Source organism: Pelophylax lessonae (genome assembly GCF_965119305.1).
Source record: "Pelophylax lessonae genome assembly, chromosome: 11".
In the NCBI taxonomy this organism is placed as follows: domain Eukaryota; kingdom Metazoa; phylum Chordata; class Amphibia; order Anura; family Ranidae; genus Pelophylax; species Pelophylax lessonae.
This window is the reverse complement of record NC_138778.1, coordinates 164,551,356-164,576,867: the sequence shown is the minus strand read 5'-3', so window position 1 is coordinate 164,576,867 and position 25,512 is coordinate 164,551,356. Positions and strand designations below refer to the sequence as shown.

Genomic DNA, 25,512 nt, shown 5'->3' with positions numbered 1-25,512 from the left:
AGCCTTTTAGGGGTACAAACAATAGTAATTGGGGCCTAGTGTGGTTGTGTACGTGTGATATACATACACTTTTTTTGGATCATATTTTCTATTCCGCTATTTAATCAAAAACCTTTGGGGATCAGTTAAATTGGGGGATAGTCTGTGTTGGTACGTGTGAGAGAGATCCACCTTTCCAAGTTGTTGGGGTTCATCTCATACTTCTGAAGGTTTGAGGGTGCTGCCTGTTCCATACTCCCCCTACTCCTAGCCTTTTAGGGGTACAAACAATAGTAATTGGGGCCTAGTGTGGTTGTGTACGTGTGATATACATACACTTTTTTTGGATCATATTTTCTATTCCGCTATTTAATCAAAAACCTTTGGGGATCAGTTAAATTGGGGGATAGTCTGTGTTGGTACGTGTGAGAGAGATCCACCTTTCCAAGTTGTTGGGGTTCATCTCATACTTCTGAAGGTTTGAGGGTGCTGCCTGTTCCATACTCCCCCTACTCCTCATCTAGCCTTTTAGGGGTACAAACAATAGTAATTGGGGCCCAGTGTGGTTGTGTACGTGTGATATACATACACTTTTTTTGGATCATATTTTCTATTCCGCTATTTAATCAAAAACCTTTGGGGATCAGTTAAATTGGGGGATAGTCTGTGTTGGTACGTGTGAGAGAGATCCACCTTTCCAAGTTGTTGGGGTTCATCTCATACTTCTGAAGGTTTGAGGGTGCTGCCTGTTCCATACCCCCCCTACTCCTCATCTAGCCTTTTAGGGGTACAAACAATAGTAATTGGGGCCTAGTGTGGTTGTGTACGTGTGATATACATACACTTTTTTTGGATCATATTTTCTATTCCGCTATTTAATCAAAAACCTTTGGGGATCAGTTAAATTGGGGGATAGTCTGTGTTGGTACGTGTGAGAGAGATCCACCTTTCCAAGTTGTTGGGGTTCATCTCATACTTCTGAAGGTTTGAGGGTGCTGCCTGTTCCATACCCCCCCTACTCCTCATCTAGCCTTTTAGGGGTACAAACAATAGTAATTGGGGCCTAGTGTGGTTGTGTACGTGTGATATACATACACTTTTTTTGGATCATATTTTCTATTCCGCTATTTAATCAAAAACCTTTGGGGATCAGTTAAATTGGGGGATAGTCTGTGTTGGTACGTGTGAGAGAGATCCACCTTTCCAAGTTTTTGGGGTTCATCTCATACTTCTGAAGATTTGAGGGTGCTGCATGTTCCATACTCCTCTTCCTCATCCTCCCTTTAGGGTAGGAAAAAATTTAATCGGGCCTAGTCTGTGTTTGTACGTGTGAGATACACAGTTTTTTATCCTATTCCGCTATTCAATACACACCCTTTTGGTGTAAAAAACATTAAATTGCGGCATAGTTTGCATATTTGACATTTGCATATATTGTGCCTTGTTGCGCTGTTTTGGGTACTCCACCAACATGGCCAGTGGCAATGACGCCATTCTCAGCTTAACTATCCCACTTCTATGCCTCCTTGAAAAAACAATTTGGGCGATGATGGAAGAGGATGTGGCACAGGATGAGGAGGAGGAGGAGGAGGATGAAGAGGTAACATTTCAAAGGCTTTCAGGGCAGTCATTCGCAAGGGGCTCCGAGGGTGGGTTCCTGCACACACAAACGCCAGGGACACAATTGTCCAGCAGGGGCACAGTTCTGGAGGATGAGGAGGATGAGGAGGAGGAGGAGCTGGAGGAGGAGATGGAACCATGTTCACAGCAGGGTGGCACCCAGGCCAGCTCATGGCCATCACTGGTGCGTGGCTGGGGGGATACAGAGGACACGGACGATACACCTCCCACAGAGGACAGCCTTTCGTCGCCTCTGGGCAGCCTGGCACACATGAGCGATTACATGCTGCAGTGTCTCCACAACGACCGCCGAGTTGCCCACATTCTAACTTGTGCTGATTACTGGGTGGCCACGCTGCTGGATCCCCGTTACAAGGACAACGTACCGTCCTTAATTCACTCACTGGAGCGCGATCGCAAGATGCGCGAGTACAAGCGCACGCTGGTAGACGCCATGCTGCTGGCATTCCCATCTGACAGCGGGGCCACAGTGGAAGCACAAGGCAGAGGAGGAGGAGGAGGAGGTCGCCAACGCAACCAGGGCACCGCCAGCACCTCAGAAGGCAGGGTTAGCATGGCCGAAATGTGGAAAAGCTTTGTCAGCACGCCACAACAAACAGCAGCACCAGCAGCTCAGATGGAACGTCTTAGCAGGAGGCAGCATTTTACCAACATGGTGGAGCAGTATGTGTGCACACGCCTACATGTAGTGAATGACGGGTCTGCCCCCTTCAACTTCTGGGTCTCCAAATTGGGCACATGGCCTGAGCTTGCCCTTTACGCCTTGGAGGTGCTGGCGTGCCCTGCAGCCAGTGTATTATCTGAACGGGTATTTAGCACGGCTGGGGGCGTTATAACAGACAAGCGCAGCCGCCTGTCCAGAGACAATGTGGACAAGCTCACGTTCATTAAAATGAACCAGGCATGGATCCCACGGGACTTTTCCGTACCTTATGCAGAATAGCAATGGATACCGACCTTACCCACCCATTGTTCCATTTTTGCTCTTTCTCACTCTTTTGGGGTGTACCCTCATTTAAAATTTTTGAAAAGAAGCAGTGTTGGCTACCTCGTCCTCCTCCTCAGGGCCAGATTAATGTAGGGGCTATTGGAGCTGCAGCTCCAGGCCCCTACCTTTTATATAGGCCCCGGGTTGGCCATATTCACTGTTACCGCTCTTCTGTCACTTGTAAACACAGAAGTCTGGCTTCTATGCTCGCTTCCCCAGGCAGCACCCTCAGAACCTCCCCACACAGCGTGAAGGCCGGACAAGGAGGGACAGTTGGCGATGCATGGATGTGTTTATGGGCTTCAGAGACAGCATCCCATGTTGAATTAGGCATGCATGGCTGCACCCTTCCTCCTCTGGGTGCATGGCAAGGCACGGCCCTTAAGGCCCTTCAAAATCCTCAGCACCAAGCCCATGATGCTGTTAATCCGGCCCTGGTCCTCCTCCACCGCCGCTTCCACCTACACCGCCCATAGGTGTGCGCAGCCTATTGCATTAAGGTGTGCACCCCAAAGTTGAAATACACATGCATGTGTTTGCCAGCAGGGAGAGTAATGTATCGGGGCCATGTACCTGTAGGCAAGGAGAAATAGAGCAGAGCAGGTCCCAGGGAGATCTTTCCCATCTCCTCACTGGCAATGCTATGTGCCCTAGGTGATTAGGGTGTGCCCAGGCACACCCAGCACACCCTGTGCGCACGCCTATGTCACCGCCACATCCACCACCACCTCAACCTCCCTCCTACTCCATATGGGCCTCGTCCTTCAGAGATGAAGAAGAACATTGTTTTATTTTTCTGTTTTTTTTTGTTGTTTTAAGTTATTTCCCTATCCACATTTGTTTGCAGAGCACTTGCCATGCTCTTAATTACGTTTTGCTGCCATTTGCAGCACTCTAGCCCTTTCCTTTGGTGTTTTAGAGCCATTTTAGTGCCTTAAAGTTCGGGTCCCCATTGACTTCAATGGGGTTCGGTGTCCGGGAAAAGTTCGGTAAAAGTCCGGGACACGGACCCGGACTTTTTTTTAAAGTTCGGCCGAACCCGTCGAACACAGACATCTAGGTGTCCGCTCAACCCTAACCAGAATACAAGAGATGAACTATAAGCTTATAACGAGGTGGTATGTCACGCCCAAGAAGCTCCATAACTGGCTTCCAAATGAAACTAATCTATGTTGGAGGTGCGGAAGAGAAGTAGGTACATTATACCATATTTTCTGGAGTTGCCCTAAGATAAAAACATACTGGACAGGAGTGAAACATATAGTCCAGAAGCTTACGGAATATGAATTAGAAGAGAATCCAGGCCTCTTCCTGCTAAATCTATCTGATATACCAGTAAATAAATACGAGAGATTGATAATTCCTTTCTTGGTAAATGTGGCAAAAACATGCATCCCAGGATCCTGGAAAAAAACACAACCACCCTCGGTCTCCGATTGGATACATAGGGTGGAGGACAACAGGTGGAGGACAACAGGAGACTGGAAGAATTGGTTGCCACGGCACAGAATAGGCAAAATAGACACAGGAAAACCTGGGAAATGTGGAACCAATTCATAAATTCTGAAGAAGGGAGACAACATATGGCAAAATGAAACAAAATAAGAAGAAAAATAGAGGAGGTGTCTACCATCTTTTAAGATATAGGATGAGAGATGGAGAGGAGAGGGGAGGTGGGAGGAGAGGAAAATTATATTCTGTGTTTTTTTTTTTTTTGGGGGGGGGAGGCGGGAGGGCGGAAAGGGAGGGGAAGGGGAGGGGGAAAATAGAAATAGGGGAATTTAAAGAATTAGCAAGAGAAAAAGATGAGACAGTATAACATGTGTTAAGATAGAATTGCTGAAAATATTAGAAATGTTATGTATAATTGGATAAATTCTCAATAAAAACACAATATTTGAAAAAACAAAATTAAAAGAAAGAAATGCTTGAAATATATTGCTCTTTGACTAACACTTTAATATAAAATATATGAGTTACATTTTTTTAATTGAATTACTGAAATAAAGGAACTTTATGATGATATTCTAATTTTATGAAATGCACCTGTATCTCTTAGTGTTCCTTTGGTGCTATTTACCATATCCTAAATGCTAAAGCAGGTTGATGAATTAGGGCCAATGCCCCCACCTTTACCAATGATACTGGGTAAGCTTCATCAGAGAGGTTCTCCTGGGCCTAACTGCACTCCTAATAGGAATCATTTGACGCTGTTGCCTATCTCCCTAAATAGTGTCCATAACACAGGTCCTCAAGTAAGATAATATGGTAAGAAATATTTTGAAACCTTGACTCTTTATTGTATAGAATAGAGAAATGCTATTATGGCAAAGAAACAACATTTGCCAGCTGGTGAGTGCACAAGCTAAATTGATATAAATGGAATATTGAAAACATTGTTTGGGTAGTACCTTACACTTTACCACTGTAGTTTTATATTTCAGACATGCTTGATCAAATTGAAAGCATGCCAACTGGATGCTGTGATTAAATTTTTCATAAGTTTATGATTACAATACTGCATTTTGGACTGTTTTATTTGAGGCGTGTTAAGCCAAGTTAGTCCACTTTTCCTTTATTGTTATATTTTTAGCGTGGAGTGAGCAAAAGTTTCTAATGAGCTGGACAGCAATAAATTAATTATTTTGAAGTTGTTTTACAATTGTCTAATGTTGCCAAGCAGATTACCAAATGTTTAATGTTAAATCATCATGTCAAGCATGTAATGCTGGGCTGGTGATAGATGAGCAGTCAGATACTTGTAAACATTAATATTAGAAATTAATGTTTTGTGGCACTCCCAGTCTTCCATATATAAAGGAGAAGAATGAATGGAGAACATATTGTGAAGGACGTCCACTTAGAAAAGCTTACTTTTAGGTCATCTCTACCACTCACATCCATCATCATGAGTTACAGTGCTCACTTCTGTGTGGGATCATACCATGGAAGCTGCCATGGTGGTAGTCATCTGTCTAAGATCCCAAGCCACACGCATGGTGCTCAATATGGAGGATCTTCAATTAGCCATCATGGAGGATCCCACTCTTCTCACCACCATGGCGTTTCTTATGCTTCTCATCATGGAGGATCCCATAATTTACATCATGGAGGTTTCCATACTTCTCATCATGGAGGCTCCCACAAATTCCATTCTACAGGTTCTCAGACTTCTCATCATAGAGGTTCCCATGCCACCCATCAAGGATGTTTCCATAAAGTCCATCATAGCGATCACTATAGAGCCCCCAGTGTACATGGAGGATCAGGAGGCAAAGGAATCTCTATATCCAAGCATGTTCACGGAAGTGCTCACAGCGGCAGCCATGGAAGCATTATTAGTCATCATGCTTTGTTTAATATCAATGGGAAGGAAACCATGCAGCAATTGAATAATCGCTTGGCTTCCTACTTGGACAAAGTCAGCTCCCTAGAGCAACAGAACGCCCAGCTTGAAAGGAATATCCGGGACTGGTATGAGGGAAATCAGCCCAGCACTTTACCCGACTACAGCTGCTTCTTCAGAATCATTCAAGAGCTTCAAGGCCAGGTAAATGAATGAACTTGTCTACATACATGGTGTAATTATTAGGAAATTATTTGACACACTCTTTTTTTTTTTTTAATGAACACTAAATCTACAAAAATATTTTAGTGATTACATATTTATATTTTTTAAACTCACACTGACACCAACATATTTAAAATATAAAAATAGATTAGGCATATTAAGCATCTAAAGGGATACCAGATTGCATATTTTATACAGCATCCAAATTGGGTCTCAGTGCATTTCGTTCATGCTTTTGAAGACATGTACTGGACAAAAATCATGATTTTAGGACTGTATGCATCAAAGGTATTAAATGAACTAGGACTCTAGATGAACAAATATTTTCTGTACTTGCTGACACTGCTGTCAGACTGAAAAATGAAAATAACCATACTTTTAAGGGTGTTTTTAGGTGCAGATATGCTTTAATATAGCAGCCATTGTAGACTAAGAATACACTATAAAGAGTTTAACTATAGTTTCCCTCAAAAGAATTATTGGACTGTGTACAGTAAAACATTAAAGTGATACTAAAACACACACAGTTTACTTTACATTATCTCTTCTCTTCTCTTCATCTATGGATGATGGCTCTGTACAATATGCAGCAGGTAGTGGGTTCACTCAACAGGACTTAGAGCAGGAGAAATTTCCCACTCAATGTCAATGATTCGGCGGGGCACAGCCCGTGTTTCTTAAGACTTTGCAACAACTGGTCTACACAATCTCAGGCTGTAGCAGAGACACAGACAAGGAGGGAGAACAGCATGATCAACATGTTTTTTTGCAGTATACAGAAAACAAATCCCATAGTGACTGAACATGACATGAACAGCATGTAATACAGTTTTTACTAATGTGGGTTTAACTACTTGCCGATCAGCCGCCGCCTATAAACGGTGGCAAGTTCCCGTGAATTGCCATACCTGTACGGTGATTCGCAGGAGCGTTCGCCCGCTCTCATTCGCCACAGGGAAATCTGATGCACGGGGCCAGTGCCCGCGATCGCTCCCTGTTGAGAGAGAATGGCGGTCTGCTGATGTAAACACAGCAGACTGGTGTTCTCTCAGTAATCAACACAGGGCTCCTGTATTTCTCCTCTTTAGAAACACAGGTCCCTGTATTAATTCCACAAGCCCATCCCCCTCACAGTTATAAAACACTCCCTAGGCTCACATTTAACCCTTTGATCACCCCTGGTGTTAACCGCTTCCCTGCCAGTGTCATTACTACAGTAACAGTGCGTATTATTAGCACTGATTACTGTAGTAATGTCACTGGTCCCCCCAAAAGTGTTGAAAATGTCAGTTAGGGGTCCGATCTTTCTGCCGCAATGTCTCAGTCCCACTAAAAATAGCAGATCACTGCCATTACTAGTAAAAAAAAAAATAAATAAAAGTAACATAAGTCTTTCCCCTAGTTTGTAGACGCGATAACTTTTGCACAAATCAATCAATTTATGCTTATTGGGATTTTTTTACCAAAAATATGTGACAGAATACAAAATGGTTATTGTTTATAGCGCAAAAAATGAAAATCACACAAGTGATCAAATACCACCAAAAGAAAACTCTATTTGTGGGGAAAAAAAGGTCATCAATTTTATTAGGTTACAGCATTGCACGACTGTGTAATAGTCAGTTAAACGAACGCAGTGCCGAATCACATAAAATGGCCTGGTCATTAAGGGGGAAAATCTTCCGGTCCAGAAATGGTTAATAACACTTAATTAGAAGGTTGGGTCCAGATAGTGCTGGTAATTTAGTGTTTGGTAAGTAGAGGAGAGGAAAAAAAACATCTGATAATTTGTAATATCTCCCAGAGGCCCTATCGGTGATATTCCTTCACTTGAGTTCCTGAGTCTGCACATCTCCAGTGGCCATTGTAATGGTCCTCCCTGCTGGAACACACAAGTGTGGGCAGGAACCCCTAAAAATCCCAGGTATGAGAACAGAAATCCCAGGTTTCATAGAAAACAGCTGAGCCCCATTCACACCACAATGCTGGGGTTATGTGTGCTATGGAAAATGCAGACATGCTCCATTTTTCTGCAGCACACTGGATGGCACTGGAGGACACTGCAGTGCAGGGCTGTGCCCTGAATGGACTGTACACTTTCAATAAAGTTAAAAAAAAGATAAACAGTGCCTTGTGTTGTAAAACCCAAGACATCGCTCTTAACCATTGCCACAACACAGATACCAGCCGAACGCTAAAAGGGAATGTTTTAGCATATGGCTAGTGTGAAAAATCCATTAAGTCATGTTACAGTGCAAGCCATAATAGATATGTAGCAAGCCACCTTTGCAATAAATAATAAACACCTATATTTTCCAGATTTCTTCAACTTCTGTGGAAAATGCCAGGATTGTCTTACAAATAGACAACGCTCGTCTAGCAGCAGACGACTTTAGAAACAAGTAAGCCTTTCTATATTTCGTGTCTTTCATCATTATTATCATTATCAGCATTAATTGCTTTTGTCTTCCTTTTGTCACCAGGTATGAAATGGAACGCCAGCTCAGAAGCAGTGTTGAGGCTGATGTGAATGGACTTCGTATACTCCTAGAAGAACTGAACAGGGATATATGTCATCTACAGACACAAGTAGAAAACCTTCAGGAGGAACTGCAGCTAATGAAGAGGAACCATGGGGAGGTGGAATGCCTGCTACCCCTTTTTTAAGCTAAATCATACATTTATTATAAGAAAAATAATTAATAATGTGTTGTTACAGAGCAGGTGCTTTAGAGGTATGCTGCCATCCTGGTCCATCTTTTTATCCTTTTTAACTTGTCAATGAACTTAAATGGTCTCAAAAATGTCTCAAACTATTCTCAAATGCATCTAAAAGCCCATTAGATTTGCACATGGAAATCTACAGAATTCCTACCCTTCACACAACTAGTTTCTAACATTTTACTTACAGGAAGTCAACGCTTTGCAAGCTCGGTTGGGTGCCAGGGTCAATGTGGAAATGGATGCTGCTCCATCGGCTGATCTGAATAGAACCTTGTTTGAGATCAGAGAGCAGTATGAGAATCTGATGGAACGGAACCTGAGAGAGGTGGAAACTATTTTCCGACAACGGGTAAGTCTTTTTGTAGAAGGAAATACCTTGTTAAACCTGTTAGAAAAATAGTGTGGTAGCTATCTCCTAAAGTGTGATCATTAGGCACTATTACCTTATGTTTATATTCCAATAAACGATACATTTTGATGAGAACATGATCGACTTGAATGCTCAGTTGTACTGTACCATCCCAATCTTCCAGTTACACTGAAGATCAGAACCACTGCTCTCATACAGAGATCTTCAGAGGTCCGCCAAGCGGCCACACTAATGCTTCCTGGTCAGGGACTTGAGTGTTTATTGGGGCACTGGACTTTAAGGCTTTGACTTTGACTTTATATATACAAAACTATATGGAAATCAGCCTCCATATATTAAGGGGTACATGACTCTAACAAACTTTCTATTCATATAGACTGAGGAACTGAATCGTGAAGTTGCTTCTGGTTCTGAACAACTCCAATCTGTACAAACTGAAGTCATTGACTTGAGACATACCATCCAAACATTGGAAATCGAACTGCAAAGCCAGCTCAGCTTGGTAAGTATTATTGCCAGCCAATAAATGAACTTTGTGTCAATGGCCAGTCAGTTTAAGTCTGTGAGCATCTTCAGTTCATTCTGCAAAGACTAACAGTATGTATTGTAATTACTTGTTTTTTTGTATACAATCTTTCTCTACATTTTCCCAGAAATCAGCTCTAGAAAACACATTGGCAGAGACAGAAGCCACATTTGGGGCTCAACTTGCCCAATTACAATGTATGATCAACAATGTAGAGTCCCAACTGGCCCAGATGCGATCTGACCTGGAACGTCAGAATCAGGAATACAAGATCCTGATGGACCAAAAGACTCACCTGGAGATGGAGATCGCCACCTATAAGCACCTATTGGAGGGTCATGATATCCAGTATGTATTTCACACAGGACAAGCAACTGAATATTCCTTAAAACATGCAGGCCTCAATTTATAGCAACACCTATTCACATTGAATATTTTAGGAAAGAAATCATTTTTTATATCTGAAATAAGTTGCTATATTATTTAACCACTTGATGACCACCGCAAGTACATATACTGCGGCGGTCAGCCCCTCACAGGCAAAGTGATGTATGGGTACGTCACTAGCCTGTGAGGCTCTGGGGAGCCCGCTCGGTCATGGACCCCCCGCACGTGTGCCCGGCGGACCCGATGTCCGCCGGGCACTCGCGATCGTCCGTTAGAGCGGGAGAAAGGCAGGCGGCTGATGTAAACAAGCCGCCTGTCATTCTCCCCTGTGTATGAACAGTGATCATATGGTTCTACTATGTAGGACCGTTGATCACTGTTCCTACACCTCAAGCCACAGCCAATCACAGTTAGAATCATGCCCCTAGGGACACACACAACCCCTCCCTCTCAAAAAAAGTTAACCCCTTCACTGCCAGTGTCATTTTACAGTAACAGTGCATATGTATAGCACTGATTACTGTAGTAATGTCACTGGTAACCCCAAAAGTGTCAAAAATGTCAGTCGAGGGTCCGATCTGTCCGCCGCAATGTCGCAGTCCAGCAAAAAAAATCGCAGATCGCCGCCATTACGCGTTAAAAAAAAACAACAAAAATTACAAAAATCTTTCCCTTAGTTAGTAAACGCAATAACTTTTGCGCAAACCAATCAAAATACGCTTTTTGCAATTTTTTATCAAAAATATGTAGCATAAAACAAATTGGCCTAAAATGTTAAAAAAATTTGATTTTTACATTTTTTTTGGGGGGGGGGGGATTTCATATAAAAAAATGTGAAAAATATTGTAAATTGACGCTCTTTTTTTGTTTATAGCGCATGATCAAAAAATTGCACAGGTGATGATCAAATACCACCAAAAGAAAGCTCTGTTTGTGGGAAAAAAAGGACATCAAATTCATTTAGGTACCGCGTCACACGACCGCGCAATTGTCCGTTAAAGTCACGCAGTGCCGAATCGCAAAATAGGCCCTGGTCAGGAAGGGGGTAAAATCTTCCGGGGCTTAAGTGGTTAATCAGCTACCAGAATAGAACAATACATTTGGAGAACCGCTTAATTTTTAAACCAGATAGTTCAAAAATGTTTCCATTTTGTATATCAATATATTAGTTAAACCAAGCCGTACAGAATAGTCAGAATACCATATATTTCCTAATTAACTTTTACTCTGTGTTTTAAATTACAGCACTTCAAATCAAAGTTCTCTAAGAGGCAGTCATGGTATGTAAACCTATATTGTCCTAAAGTGATTGTAAACCTATAGCTTTTTTTTTACCTGCTGTGTGCCTACTCTACTGACTCCTCCCCCGTTGAGTGTCCACCATAGCAAGCAGCTTGCTATGGGGGCACTTGTGTGGGCTTGTTCCCAAACCTGCTCTGTGTGTCCATAGACACATAGAGTGTGGCTCAGCCCCACCACCGATCCCTTGAATGGCTCCTGCAACTGTCTCTGAATCCATGAGGAGGGAGAGAGCCGAGAGAGCCAAAAATGGACTCTAGTAATTATAAACGAGGGCTTGGGGCTGCAAAGAGATGTTGTTTTTTATACCTTAATGCAGAGAATGCCTTAAGGCAAAAAAAAAAATCCTTTAGGCTTTAGAACCACTTTAAATAACAGGGCAAGAGCTGGTAGAAATATGTGTAGAATGTAAAATATGGGAAACATTTGAGCTATTAGTTGGACATAAGTGGAGATTAGACACCATCCTTTAGGATTTGGACCTTATTGTGGATTCTTTAAAAAGCCACCCCATCTATATGATCCCCTATCCTAATGGCATTCATTTACTGAAACCCAATACTAATAACTTTAATAACAAGTCATACTCTAAAAACCTTTATTTTAAGTCAAATATATTTACAAATTGCTATCTGAAATTTACATTGGATAAATCACCATGTAGCCAAATATTTCTAGGCCTTTTTTGCTAATTGGTCCCATAGCAGTCACAGTGTCTAATAAAAGAAAAGCTCTTGTGCTCACTTATATGTGATATTAATCCACCAAATTAGTTGGGTCTGTTGTGAGTTTTGACATGCCCTTGTATATGGGACAAACAGCATTTAATGTGGCAATATTATGAAAGATTAAACAGCAACATGCTTCCCTTCCTACTATCTGAAAATGGTGGGCTTTGGTCCAGAAATGGCCCACAGTAGTTTTCAGCTATGAAAACAGGGAATAGTCTTGCACAGGAATTGATTCTAGCTGTAGACATTTTCTAAAAAAGTTGTGTGCATTCATGATACTGCAAAACCTAAAGGACTAACTATATTTTCAAATACATAGTTGAATGTTTGTCCAGGGCAAACTTTCTCAACTTTTTTTCCTAAATAGATACATTTCAGGTCTTGGGGTACCCCTGCTAAAATCAATATATCTACAACCCATGGTATATAAGTAGGGATGGGTGAACAGTTCGGCCCGAGCATGAGTTTGGGCTGAACATTTGCCTGTTTGGCATTTCGCGGAACACCCAAATTAGCAGGGTGTTCGCTGGGTGTTCCCCCCCCCCCCCATGAACACCATGCAATGCACTGAGCACTTCTATGCCCCAACTGGGCAAAGCTTTGCCCAATAAGGGCACAGTGTAAGCTGGTTTTTAAGGAACTGGGCTGGGAAGCAGGCCACCGAATCCTTAACAACTAGTCATCAGCTGTCAATGGGTTTCCCGATGACCGCTGAATTTAAAAAAAAAGTGGCGGTGTGAAGATACTAACCGTCACTATGAGTGAAAGACAGATAATTAATGGTTTGGATTGCTTCAAGTGGGACAGTAATATTTGTCAACCATATCTTCATATAGAAATATGAAGATTTAATACCACCTTACACAGTGTATTCCATGTGCTTGTCTGTGAGAGAGACACACAGACTGTCATTGGCAGACTTCCCTATTGTTTGTGTATTGGGAGGGAATGTGGATTGTGCCTGTCTCATTGTTAAATGTTAATGACCTCACATTGTTCTGTTTGCCTTAAGATAAGCTTATTATGGGATGTATATGTGTATGTGGATTGGCTGCTAAGGGGGAGGGGGAATTGTCCCACAGTGTATATCTTTGTGTACACTGTATGGGAGTGTAAAACTCTATTTTCATTGGATTGTGAATGTCAGGGCCTGTTTTCAACAAGGTCCACCTGAGCAGTAACCTTGTGGGGGAAAACGGTATAAAAGTATGTTTCTTGTTCAATAAAGTTGATTTCTACTTCACTCTCAATCTAGAGTCCTGTCTCTCATTGGGGGAACCTGCTACAAGGGAATGCTATGCCCTTCATACTGTAAGATTCTGGTACCTCTGGTACCCTTATTTTCCACCTTTCTTTCAAATATGCGTCCCGCCTTTCTAATTAGGTGGTACGCATACACCTTTAAGACGGATGACGTCATCGCCGAGCGCCGCAGAGCGGCTATTTCAACCGCCGGCGTTCTCTCTCACATCGTTCGTTCTAACCGAATGGTTAGTTCGTTCAAGCCGTCAGCAGAGCAGCCATACTTGATGTCACTCGTTCCTGTATCTCGCTACCTGAACTTGTTTCACTCACTGATCTTGTATCTCGCTACTCGAGCACTCTTGGCTTACTGCTTTCACTCTCAAACTTCCTGCCGTGTGTCCACATGCTTACAAGCTTACCTTGCTACCGGAACCTCCAGCTATTCCCTTTTACTTGGAAACAGACCGGAACCTCGCTACCGATCCCTGTATCTCGCTACTGGATCACTCCCTTACTACTGGACCCTGCTACTACTAACTTTACTAGTGATAAGTACCCCACAGGGGAATCCTCCATAACCTTACTTATACTATCTACCTCTGCACATAAGGACTGTTACTATCTATGTATACTAATTCTATCATCTGCACTGTTACATAGATTGCTAGCTCTTGAGTCTACTACCATCTATCCTTGCACTGGGTTAGTCTATCCTGTATTTGTCATCTGCTGTCCTTACCACCTGTTACCATACTCAATTACTAACCTATCTGCATTCTACCTAATACCATCTAATACTCTCCTGAACATTTCTATCAAGTGCTTGCAATCTCTGTCACTGTTCACACCTGTCCCTTCAGCACATCATCTCCATACTGTTATATACATCCTATCACTCCAGGAACATCTTATTGAGTGTGTATATCTGTATGCTGAAGCTGACAAGCCCACAATGATGAGTCTGGAGAGTTGGATCTGGTTATTCAACACATCTCTACATGACTACTGAGTGGAGATTCTGCAGCTGCAAATCCAGCCTACTACAAAAACGCAGGAGCGTTACACATACTCCCTTGTATAATCAATAAGCTCTTGTAAGAGCTTGTGTAAGAGCTTGTACCTGTGCCTGCTGCCCTCTTTGGGGAAAGAGAGGTTCACCCACTGGAACCTGGTGCCTTGTCGTAGGTCAAGGATGGGTAGGAGACGGCGAGACCCCCAACCAAGCTGCGGTGGTTCGTGGGGTCTGAGGTGGCTATGGTGTCTGGTGGAGTGCTTGGAGCCCTCGGGAAGCACTAGGAGCATCCGTCCACAGAGGTACCCAGTCCGGGGTGCCGGTTGATCCATTACAGGCGGTTAAAAAAAAAATAAAACACCAAAATTAAAAAACAAAAAACAAAACAGCGTAGAGTCCCCCCTAAAATCAATACCAGACCCTTATCGGAGCATGCAGCCCGCAAGTTAGAAAAGGGGGGGGCAAGTGAGCATCCTCCTCCTGAACCATACCAGGCCACATGCCCTCCACATTAGGGGTGCGTGCTTTAAGCAGGGGGGGCTCTGCGCCCCCCACCCCAAAGCACTTTCTTCCCATGTTGATTGGGACAAGAGCCTCTTCCCGACAACCCTGGGCTGTGGTTGTTGGGGTCTGTGGGTAGGGGGCTTATTGGAATCTGGAAGCTCGCTTTAACAAGGGGGCCCCCAGAATCTCCCCCCCCCCCTCCCCCAATGTGAATGGGTATCGGGTACATGATATCTGTACCCATTCACCAAAAAAAGTGTCAAAAAGTAAGAAACACATGAAACAGTTTGTGATGTAACCGAGTGGCCCCGCCCCTTGCCTATATCGGAGCTTTCAAAGCGAAGAGTGAGCAGTCGGCAGGAGGCCTCCCAGGAGACTGAAGCATTTTCTTTTTTTTATATTGTTTCGGGTCCATGATTGACGATGGATTAACATTCGAGGGACACTTTTATTTTATTTTATATTTTTGAGCAGAGCCCCCCCTGCCCCAAAACCCCCACCCTCCCCATGTTGAGGGCATGTAGCCTGGTATGGTTCAGGAGGGGGGGGTTTGCTATGGGATAAGGGTCTAGTATGGACTCGGGGGGACCATTTAAATTCGATTTTTTTCTTTAGAAAGGTCATTTTTGCTGTAGCATGTTCTGTATATGCTACAAATGTGCCACTTCACAGGAACATCAAGGGGTCCCCCCAGGCACTATATTTAAAGGAATTTTTCATTTTCATTGTTGCACTTCAAACATCATTCAAATCACTGCTCCTGAAAAAAGGATTGTTTAAAAAAAAAAAAATGATTGATACATCTGCCCCAGGGCAGTACCCAGACCCCTATACCCCTTTTATGACAAATTACCTGCATATAAGCCTTCAAAATGGGCACTTTTGATTTCTCCTGTTCGGCTCCCATAGACTTCAATGGAGTTCGCTGTTTGGGTTAGAACATTTCCTCTGTTCGGGAGTTCTGGTGCAAACCGAACTGGGGGTTTTTCGGCTCATCCCATTATGTAACAATAACAATGATAACTGGAATATGGTGGATTGATATGGAAAAACATGAACGGTTTGTATTCCTTTCTAATGTGATATAGATCTTTATTAATTTTAACTAACGTATCTTCTACTTTCAGGATCTCACCACACAGTGAAAGTTCACCATGTAACTAGTCCCACTCATCATCAACATCATCAAAGTCATCATCAACATCATAATCACCATAATGTATGCTAATGTGTTTTTGACTCTTCTGGAGATTCCTTTGGATAATAGTATTATCCTATTTCTAGAAAGTCATCTGGTGTCTTCTTCTAATGTGGCCTTCGGAATCTGTTTCATCTAGGTAAAACTTGGCAGTTGGCACGAAACGTGAACTAGATCCACCAAGATACCCAGTAGACACAACTGAAATTATGCAAGGTTTAGGATTAGTTATATATATGCTCATCTTTAGAGGTTGGTGGTAAACTATTCCAGTTTACCTAAATTGTAAGTTAATTTCAAGGTGTTGACCCACGTGTTTTAAAATGCTATGGAGTTGTGGCCTTTAAACACTTTTTAAAGATCCAAAATGAAAGATATTTCAGTGTGCCCAACAATTGTTAGGGATTACATTATGCTAGAGCATAAAATATGACCTTCCATTCACTTTTTTCTTGGAGCACTTTCAATACTTTTAGGGCCCATTCACTCCATCTTCTTACATTAATGCATTTTAACACACAGATGTTGTACCAACACATAGTGCAATGTGTTGCAGTGCCAGTTATTGTGCAAGAGCATTGAAAGTCACCCCATTCACCTGAATGAACAGAATGCATCTATGCTATAGCATGATGCAGCACACCACATGGTACGATATGGGTTATGTCGTAGGGCATTGGAGAAAACTATAGAGCTCAAGCATTTTTACCTTCATTGGTGTACAAACATTCTGTGGTAATGGAGTGCACCACAGTGCCCTAAAAGTTTGTTGTGGTGCATTTATTACTGAAACACTTTCAAGCGTAAACAGGCCTTATGGTATTGTATTATATACAGTTGCTACATTCAGAAATGTAGCTGCACCATAACCAGTCATTTTGATTAACAATGATCATATTCAAATTTAGTTAGACTGTGAACCAGTCTGATCAGTAATGAAATGTGCTATAGTACGTGAATGCATACATAAAACACATGCCTCATTCAAGTGGAACTCTAGTTTTCTGTTGTGATTTTATGGAGTTTTATTAACATCATCCTATGCAGATTTTATTATAAAGTTGTAGTATTGGTTTTATAATCATATGTTATAAAACCTATATGTATTGTCCACAATTGTACATATTAATGGAATATTAGCATGCAAAATGCATATTTTTTTGGTGGCTACTAAGGCCTTGCTTCTGGTTATTTAGAATGTTTATGGATTATTGTGACTATATATATATACCGGTGTTGTACTACTGCAGTAATCTGAGTGAATTTTGATCATCGTTCTCTGTCACTTACTACATTTTCAATAAAACAAATCTTATCTTGTTCATGCAATATGCTGTGTTTGTGTTGATAATGATGTACACATTTTTTTTGCCAAACTAAAAAAAAAAAAAAAAAAATGTCTAAATAGGCTTTATATAAGTGCCCACAAGGCACTCGTGGGCCAGTGCCTAGAGTACCAAGACTGGAGGGGGCAGGGCAGGGCCTAGAATTGATTGTCCACCTGAATATTTGTGGCTTCATTGAGCAAGAAGACTGTAGGGGATAGGGGGTGCAGGCCAGGGGATGCTGAGAGGAGTGCAAGACTTTTTATAGTTGAGGAAGCATAAAAATTAGACCATATGCTACCTCCATAGTCCATTCTAGTGGTAGTTTCAATTAAAAAATACCATGAAAGAAGGTCAGTTATAAAAGTGCGTTACCATTCAGGTGTGCCCAGAACAGCTTGATATCTAGCTATGGACCTGCAAAAAATACAATCTAACTAAACCAGTATGGATTACTGAAAATCACAATTTGAAGTGTAAAAATTAACTGTGGCTAAAAAGGGTAATAGATCATCAGAAAAATCCTTTAAGGTTTTCTGAAAATATTTCACATAAAGTGTATCCAAAGCAAATCAGCCAATTACATTGTGAAAAAAAGTACATTTAAGCCCCTAATAATTTCCTAAATCGGTGGTCATGTTATGCTCTGGACTACACTTCTCATTGACTGTCTAGTCTCCTGAGGCTCTAGAAGTAGTAGCATACCGAGGGTAAAGGCAGCAGCAAAACTGCTAATGGCAATCCCAAACTAGTTACAGTATACAGTGCATCCAGAAAGTTTTCAAAGTGGCTTACTTTTTCCACATTTATTTTGTGACAGCCTTTTTCCAAAATGGATTAAATTCAATATTTTCCTCAAAATTCTACAAAAAAATACGCTATAATGACAACGTGAAAAAAGCTTATTTAAAACCTTTGAAAATTTATTAAAAATAAAAGAGTAAAAAATCACATGTACATACAGTATCTCACAAGAGTGAATACACCCCTCACATTTTTGTAAATATTTTATTATATCTTTTCATGTGACAACACTGAAGAAATGACACTTTGCTACAATGTAAAGTAGTGAGTGTACAGCTTGTATAACAGTGTAAATGTGTTGTCCCCTCAAAATAACTCAACACACAGCCATTAATGTCTACACTGCTGGCAACAAAAGTGAGTGCACCCCTAAGTGAACATGTGCAAATTGGGGCCAAAGTGTCAATATTTTGTGTGGTCACCATTATTTTCCAGCACTGTCTTAACCCTCTTGGGTATGGAGTTCCCCAGAGCTTCACAGGTTGCCACTGGAGTCCTCCTTCACTTCTCCATAACGACATCACAAAGCTGGTGGATGTTAGAGACCTTGCACTCCTCTACCTTCCATTTGAGGATGCCCCACAGATGCTCAATAAGGGTTTAGGTCTGGAGACATGCTTGGCCAGTCCATCACCTTTACCCTCAGCTTCTTTAGCAAGGCAGTGGTCATCTTGGAGGTGTGTTTGGGGTCGTTATCACGTTGGAATACTGCCCTGTGGCCCAGTCTCCAAAGGGAGAGGATCATGCTCTGCTTCATGTCACAGTACATGTTGGCATTCATGGTTCCCTCAATGAACTGTAGCTACACAGTGCCGGCAGCACTCATGCAGCCCCACACCATGTCACTCCCACCCCCATAATTGACTGTAGGCATAACATACATGTCTTTGTACTTCTCACCTGGTTGCCGCCACACACGCTTGACACCATCTGAACCAAACACGTTTATCTTGGTCTCATCAGACCATAGGACAAGGTTCCAGTAATCCATTTCCTTAGTCTGATTATCTTCATCAAACTGTTTGTGGGTTTTCTTGTGCATCATCTTTAGAAGAGGCTTCCTTCTGGGACGACAGCCATGCAGACCAATTTGATGCAGTGTGCAGCGTTTGGTCTGAGCACTGACAGGCTGACCTCCCACCCCTTAAACCTCTGCAGCAATGCTGACAGCACTCATTCGTCTATTTCCCAAAGACAACCTCTTGATATGATGCTGAGCACGTGCACTCAACTTCTTTGGTCGACCATGGCGAGGCCTTTTCTGAGTGGAACCTGTCCTGTAAAACCGCTGTATGAAAAATGTAGGGTTGCGGCGCTCAAATAACAGTACGTATTAATGATAGGGACAGTCCAGTCTGCTTACCAGATGGAAAATCAAAATGAACCTGTCAGCAAGTAAAGATGGTGTTGAATCTCTCTTTTCCAACTTGGCTCAGTCAATTCAACGGAGACAGCAAGATATATGTAAACAAACAAAAAGAGATCTCATAGTGCAGTATGTCCCAACTTTTCAATACTTAAGAACAGGCCCACCACCAAGAACTCTGACGGTGCCACACTATCAAATCATTAAATAAGCCGCTCACCAGAAATGTATAAATTCAGGTGATGTATTCAAAAGAAGACCGTCACCAGGATCCCTTTAAGATCACCAAGCAGTGATAGTCACACAGGCTGCTTACTAGACTCTAATGGAAAGTACACAATTGTACGCAGGTTGTAACTCCTCTCCACATCTGATAGCAGACACACTCCAGAAATCAGGTCTCAAAAACGTAAAATAAACTCAAGACAAAAAAAAGATATACATAGTGTAGTATGTTTGGACACCAGGATAGCAGCTAATGAGGAACCACCACCAAGATCCCTGTGGGCTACAAGTAATCACCTGTGGATGTAAATGAATGGGCTGCTTACCAGAAACACTTAATGTGATGACATGAATACAGGTTACAGGGATCCAGGTAGATTCTTCATGGTAAAGGGGATCTCATATGAAGGAGGATCCAATATCCGGATAGGCCGATCCACCAGAGGGGTTAACCACCAATGAATTTCAATACCCAAAAAGAGGTAAGAGGCTCATGGTGCAGTAAATATAAACAAACTCACATTTATTTTAGTCACTTACATGTAAGACTGATAAAAACAGCAGTGCACAGAGGAAAACCGGCTTGTAAGATCAAATAGTGTGTCCCAGGATCTGCAGGAGGGTCACCTGATGCATTTCGGCCAATCAGCCATCATCTGAGGTACCCTCCTACAGCATAGACACGCATTAAATAAGGCCAGCAATCAGGGACGTATTACACGTATCCATCAGCTGTTAAAATCATCCTCCCTTTGTGGTCACTCCAAATAGCTGCAGGGCGGAGACGTAGATCGCATGTATGAGGGGGGAGCCTTGACCACAACCGCCAATCTTGTCACCAGAAGAGGAGAAAGTGCACACCTCGAGCCAGAACCCATGGTCACACCTCCTACTTCACTCTGGAAGGGCACACCCGGGCCAATGAGTGCATATAAATGCATGGTGGCTACAAGAAATAGCGCTACCCCTCAAAGGCTATGCTGTGCATATTTCTAAATCAGATTCATGAATAATGATATGCTTTAAGCACAATAGTAATGAGCCTTTAGCACAAAGAACATCAGAAAAGATGACAAGACCACAGGAAGTGGACACTATAATGAAACATAATTACAATCAATCTAAAAACTAAAAAAGGTAAAAAATATAGAGATGATACATAAAAGACCCCCTAGTCTTGTGTGAATCACATGGCTTATTAATAGTTACAATTTCTCATAAGGATATTAATAATTGAAAGTGTAAGGTATAGGACCATCTATAAAGTACATTAATTCCTTTTTTCATAAATTCCAGAACCAAATAAATTGCAAAAAAAACTCAAAAATACATCCCTTATCAGCCATTGTTAATGAAACAGTTTATATCCCAGTCGATGTTCAAACCGTAAGAGCCGGGTGACGTCACTTCCATGTCTACGGCCGTGACCGGAAGTTCTACATTCATACACATCCCACGAGTTGCGGTGGAATTTGTTCCTTTACTGAGATGTAAGTTTCTACTTTTTATTTTAATAAATGATTTTATATACTGCGCAATGAGCACCCTCTTCTCGTTTATCTATATGATGGAATATCTTGCAAATATCTGAGCGTATACCCATGGGGTTAATCCACAACACTTCTGCTGTGTAAAAGAGTCAGAACGGGAGACCAGGATATCTATCCCTCTGAGTGCCTGAGATTGAGAGTTGTCAGGAGACATACTCTGCCCATTACGCCTGTTTATATTTTGGTGAAGGTGAGCGGCCATTTCTTATTAGTTCCCGGGATCCACTGTGAAATTGTACCGCACTGACGATCACCTTGAAGCTGAGTGTACCTGGGGTCACTCATACCACGTCCACGAAATCGTTACTTTTGGGCACATTTGCACCATTTATGAAATAAGACTGTTTTTTAACACAGCACTATATGTTGATATCACTTTTTGATCACGCAATAATTATTTAATATTTATTGTCACTAGTGCACTTTATTACTGCTGATTTGCACTTATTTTTTGCACATGATATTTATCACTATTTTTATATATAACACAGATATATTTATTGTCTACAGTACGAATTTTTGATGTTTATTTATTTATATTTATATTAGCACACAACTTGGTTATTTTTTTTTTCAATACTGTGATTCACCAGTTTGTTGGAAGATACATTTAACTACTGGGTCCCCCTTTTTAGTTACTCCTCCCCCTAATGGGACACTCATTATTATCTTAGTTTATGAATTTAGCGCCGATTCATCTTTACTTTCAATGCACAGAGACATCCTTGATGAAAACCTGATCCAAAGTGCTCTGGACCTCAGACTGGGACGAAGGTTCGTCTTCCAAAGTACAACGACCCTAAGCACACAGCCAAGATAACAAAGGAGTGGCTATGGAACAACTCTGTGAATGTCCTTGAGTGGCCCAGCCAGAGCCCAGATTTGAACCTGATTTTCAGATCTGAAAATGGCTGTGCACCGGTGCTCCTCATCCAACCTTATGGAGCTTGAGGGGTCCTGCGAAGAAGAATGGGAGAAACTGTCCAAAAATAGGTGTGCCAAGCTTGTAGCATCATACTCAAAAAGACTCGAGGCTGTAATTAGTGCCAAAGATGCTTCAACAAAGTATTGAGCAAAGGCTGTGAATAGTTATGTGCATGGGTTTTTCTTTTTTTATAAAGTTGCAAAGATTTTCAACAAACTTCTTTCATATTGTCAATATAGAGTATTGTTTGTAGAATTTTGAACAAAATAATGAATTGAATCCATTTTGGAATTAGGCTGAAACATAACAAAATGTTGAAAAAGTGAAGCGCTGTGAACACTTTCCAGATGCACTGTAATAGTATCCAATAAACAGTTTGATTTTCATGTCATTTTGAAATGGTCCACCCAACTAAAATATAGAATTTGATGAACATTACAGCTGAAAATATTAGTAATTAGAAGTAACTCCAAAAAAGATTTATGTTTCAGATTGTAGTTCCCATATCTGGGTTACAAAGGTTCTTTAATTCCACTATGTATTCATTGGAATTTACTAGGTTTTGAGCTTGAATTCCAACTGAAAGGATGGCATTGGAGGCTTCATACATTACTGATTTTTATGCTAATGGTTTTATTGTAGTAGCAGTCCTCTCAAAGCAATCCTCTACAACCCTCTCAATTTAGTAATGCATTTACTTTATTAATTTTTAAATTGTTAAGTCTCCTAGGGATCACAGGGAGAACAGGCTGGGCAAGTCAATTCCCACTCCACATTTCTTGCCTTGGACACTAGTGTTTCCTAGGGTATTCCAAAGCATTTCTAGGTCAGTTAGGAGATGTAATACTGGCAACATGTTGTGGACCTGCCATGGTGCCTGATGCCAGTTGGACATATCTGGTCTGGCCTTTTTTCTCATAGAATAGGTGCAGATACTGCCTCCTTCCAAGACACCCTTTCTCTTTGCCCCTACCCACCTCCCATTATCACCCCTTTTAGAGAATACAGAACTAATTATCATTTTGTGGTGCTAAGTAATTTGTTAATGATAACTAGAAAAGCAGTAATCCTAATAGATCCCCTGCAGCCAGCAACAAACCCCCCCCCCCCAAAAAAAAAAGATCCCCCAGCAAGCATAAATCCCCCAATAACAATAAACACCCCCAGCAACTATAGATCCCCACGGCAAAATCCCCCCCCCCACACACACCAATAGATCTATCCCAGCAATAACAGACCCTCACCAGCAATAATAGATCACCCAGCAGCCAGCGTTGAAAAGATCCCTTCCTAAACAGCAGATCTCCCTCTGCAACAATAGACCTCCCCAGCATTATTAGACCCCCCCCTGCAACAACCCCCCCCCATGATAATAGATTCCCCAGCAGCCAGCATCAATAGTCTCCAGCACTGAATGTGTGTAATGGAAAGGGGTGCTGAAGTGTGCTGAAGGACACTTCAGCACCCCTTTCCATTACATACATTCAGTGCTGGAGACGATGGAACTGCTTTCCCTGTGTTCCTACTGAAAAAAGTTCCTGTGTATGGTACACCTGCCCAGTGGCATCTGTATCTTCAGACATCCTTAGCTTGCAGCATTTATTTTAAATGACCAAAAGCTATAATTCACGGTGCTCTTTGACAGCTGAAATTCTGTGGAGAACATTGCTTCCAATGTTTACAAATAGTGTTGAGCGAACACGGACTTTATTATTCGTGTTCGTACCGAATAATTGGATTTTTTGTACCCGAACACGGACACGGACACTTTACTATATGTTCGGGTAAAAATCCGTGTTCGGTCGTTTTATTTCCGGGTTTTGCATGCTTTGGCGCTCTTTTAATGGCGGGCTTTCAACAGCCAATCAACAATCGTTTAACTGGTGTGCCTTAAGCCATCCCAGCCATGCCTGCAAATGTCTCAGTAGCTGTGATTGGCCGTCTGAAGCATGTGACCAAGTCTTTATAAGTTCCAGGCAGCCGCAGCGTCTTCATTCTGCTGCTTAGATCAGGGACAGAGCACACATCAACGTGCTGGCTGCTGATTAGGGAAAGACAGGCAGGAAAAAACCATTTGTGTCCGGATAGAATTGAGGGACAGGTCGGAGTGTTTAGGCAGGGCGAGTTGTAGGCATTTTAGGGATAGAGTCTGCTGAATTATAGGGTCAGTGTCTTCTACAAAGTACAATCGATATTGCTGTGTGGGGGGTGGGGTGACTCTGCACTCAATCCTGATCTACGATCTCTTCTCAATCCTGTTAGGGAGAGGCTGCTGCTGCTGAATTTTAGGGAAACTGTGTACTACAAACTACAATCGATATTGCTGTGTGGTGTGGGATAGGAGATAGGCAGGTGTCAGTGATCCACATCCATTTTTCTGTGTGTGAGCTGCAGTGAACACAATCTTTTTGGGCTGCAGTGAAAACAATCTTTTTGGGGTGCAGTGAACAACGTCCTTTTTGGGGTGCAGTGAACAAAATCTTTTTGGGGGGCAGTGAACAAAATCCTTTTTGGGGTGCAGTGAACAACATCCTTTTTGGGGTGCAGTGAACACAATCTTTTTGGGGTGCAGTGAAAAAAATCCTTTGTGGGGTGCAGTGAACACAATCTTTGTGGGGTGCAGTGAACACAATCTTTTTGGGGTGCAGTGAACAACATCCTTTTTGGGGTGCAGTGAACAAAATCCTTTTTGGGGTGCAGTGAACACAATCTTTTTGGGGTGCAGTGAACAAAATCCTTTGTGGGGTGCAGTGAACACAATCTTTGTGGGGTGCAGTGAACACAATCTTTTTGGGGTGCAGTGAACAAAATCCTTTTTGGGGTGCAGTGAACAACATCCTTTTTGGGGTGCAGTGAACCAAATCCTTTTTGGGGTGCAGTGAACAACATCCTTTTTGGGGTGCAGTGAACAAAATCCTTTTAGGGTGCAGTGAACACAATCTTTGTGGGGTACAGTGAACAGAATCTTTGTGGGGTGCAGTGAACACAATCTTTGGGGGGTACAGTGAACACAATCTTTTTGGGGTGCAGTGAACAAAATCCTTTGTGGGGTGCAGTGAACACAATCTTTGTGGGGTGCAGTGAACACAATCTTTTGGGGTGCAGTGAACAAGATCCTTTGTGGGGTGCAGTGAACACAATC

General features: G+C 42.1%; 1 protein-coding gene across 1 annotated transcript; it reads left to right on the top strand.

Annotated features, from left to right (window-relative positions):
- Positions 1-5,435: 5,435 nt before the first annotated feature.
- LOC309566812 (keratin, type I cytoskeletal 19-like) lies at positions 5,436-16,205 on the top strand (the record flags this gene model as incomplete). Its single annotated transcript, XM_082272126.1, has 8 exons — positions 5,436-6,158; positions 8,499-8,581; positions 8,663-8,819; positions 9,091-9,252; positions 9,650-9,775; positions 9,927-10,147; positions 11,432-11,466; positions 16,105-16,205. The coding sequence occupies 8 exons, from the start codon at positions 5,436-5,438 to the stop codon at positions 16,203-16,205; spliced, it is 1,608 nt and encodes a 535-aa protein (XP_082128252.1).
- Between the last annotated feature and the right edge of the window lie 9,307 nt (positions 16,206-25,512).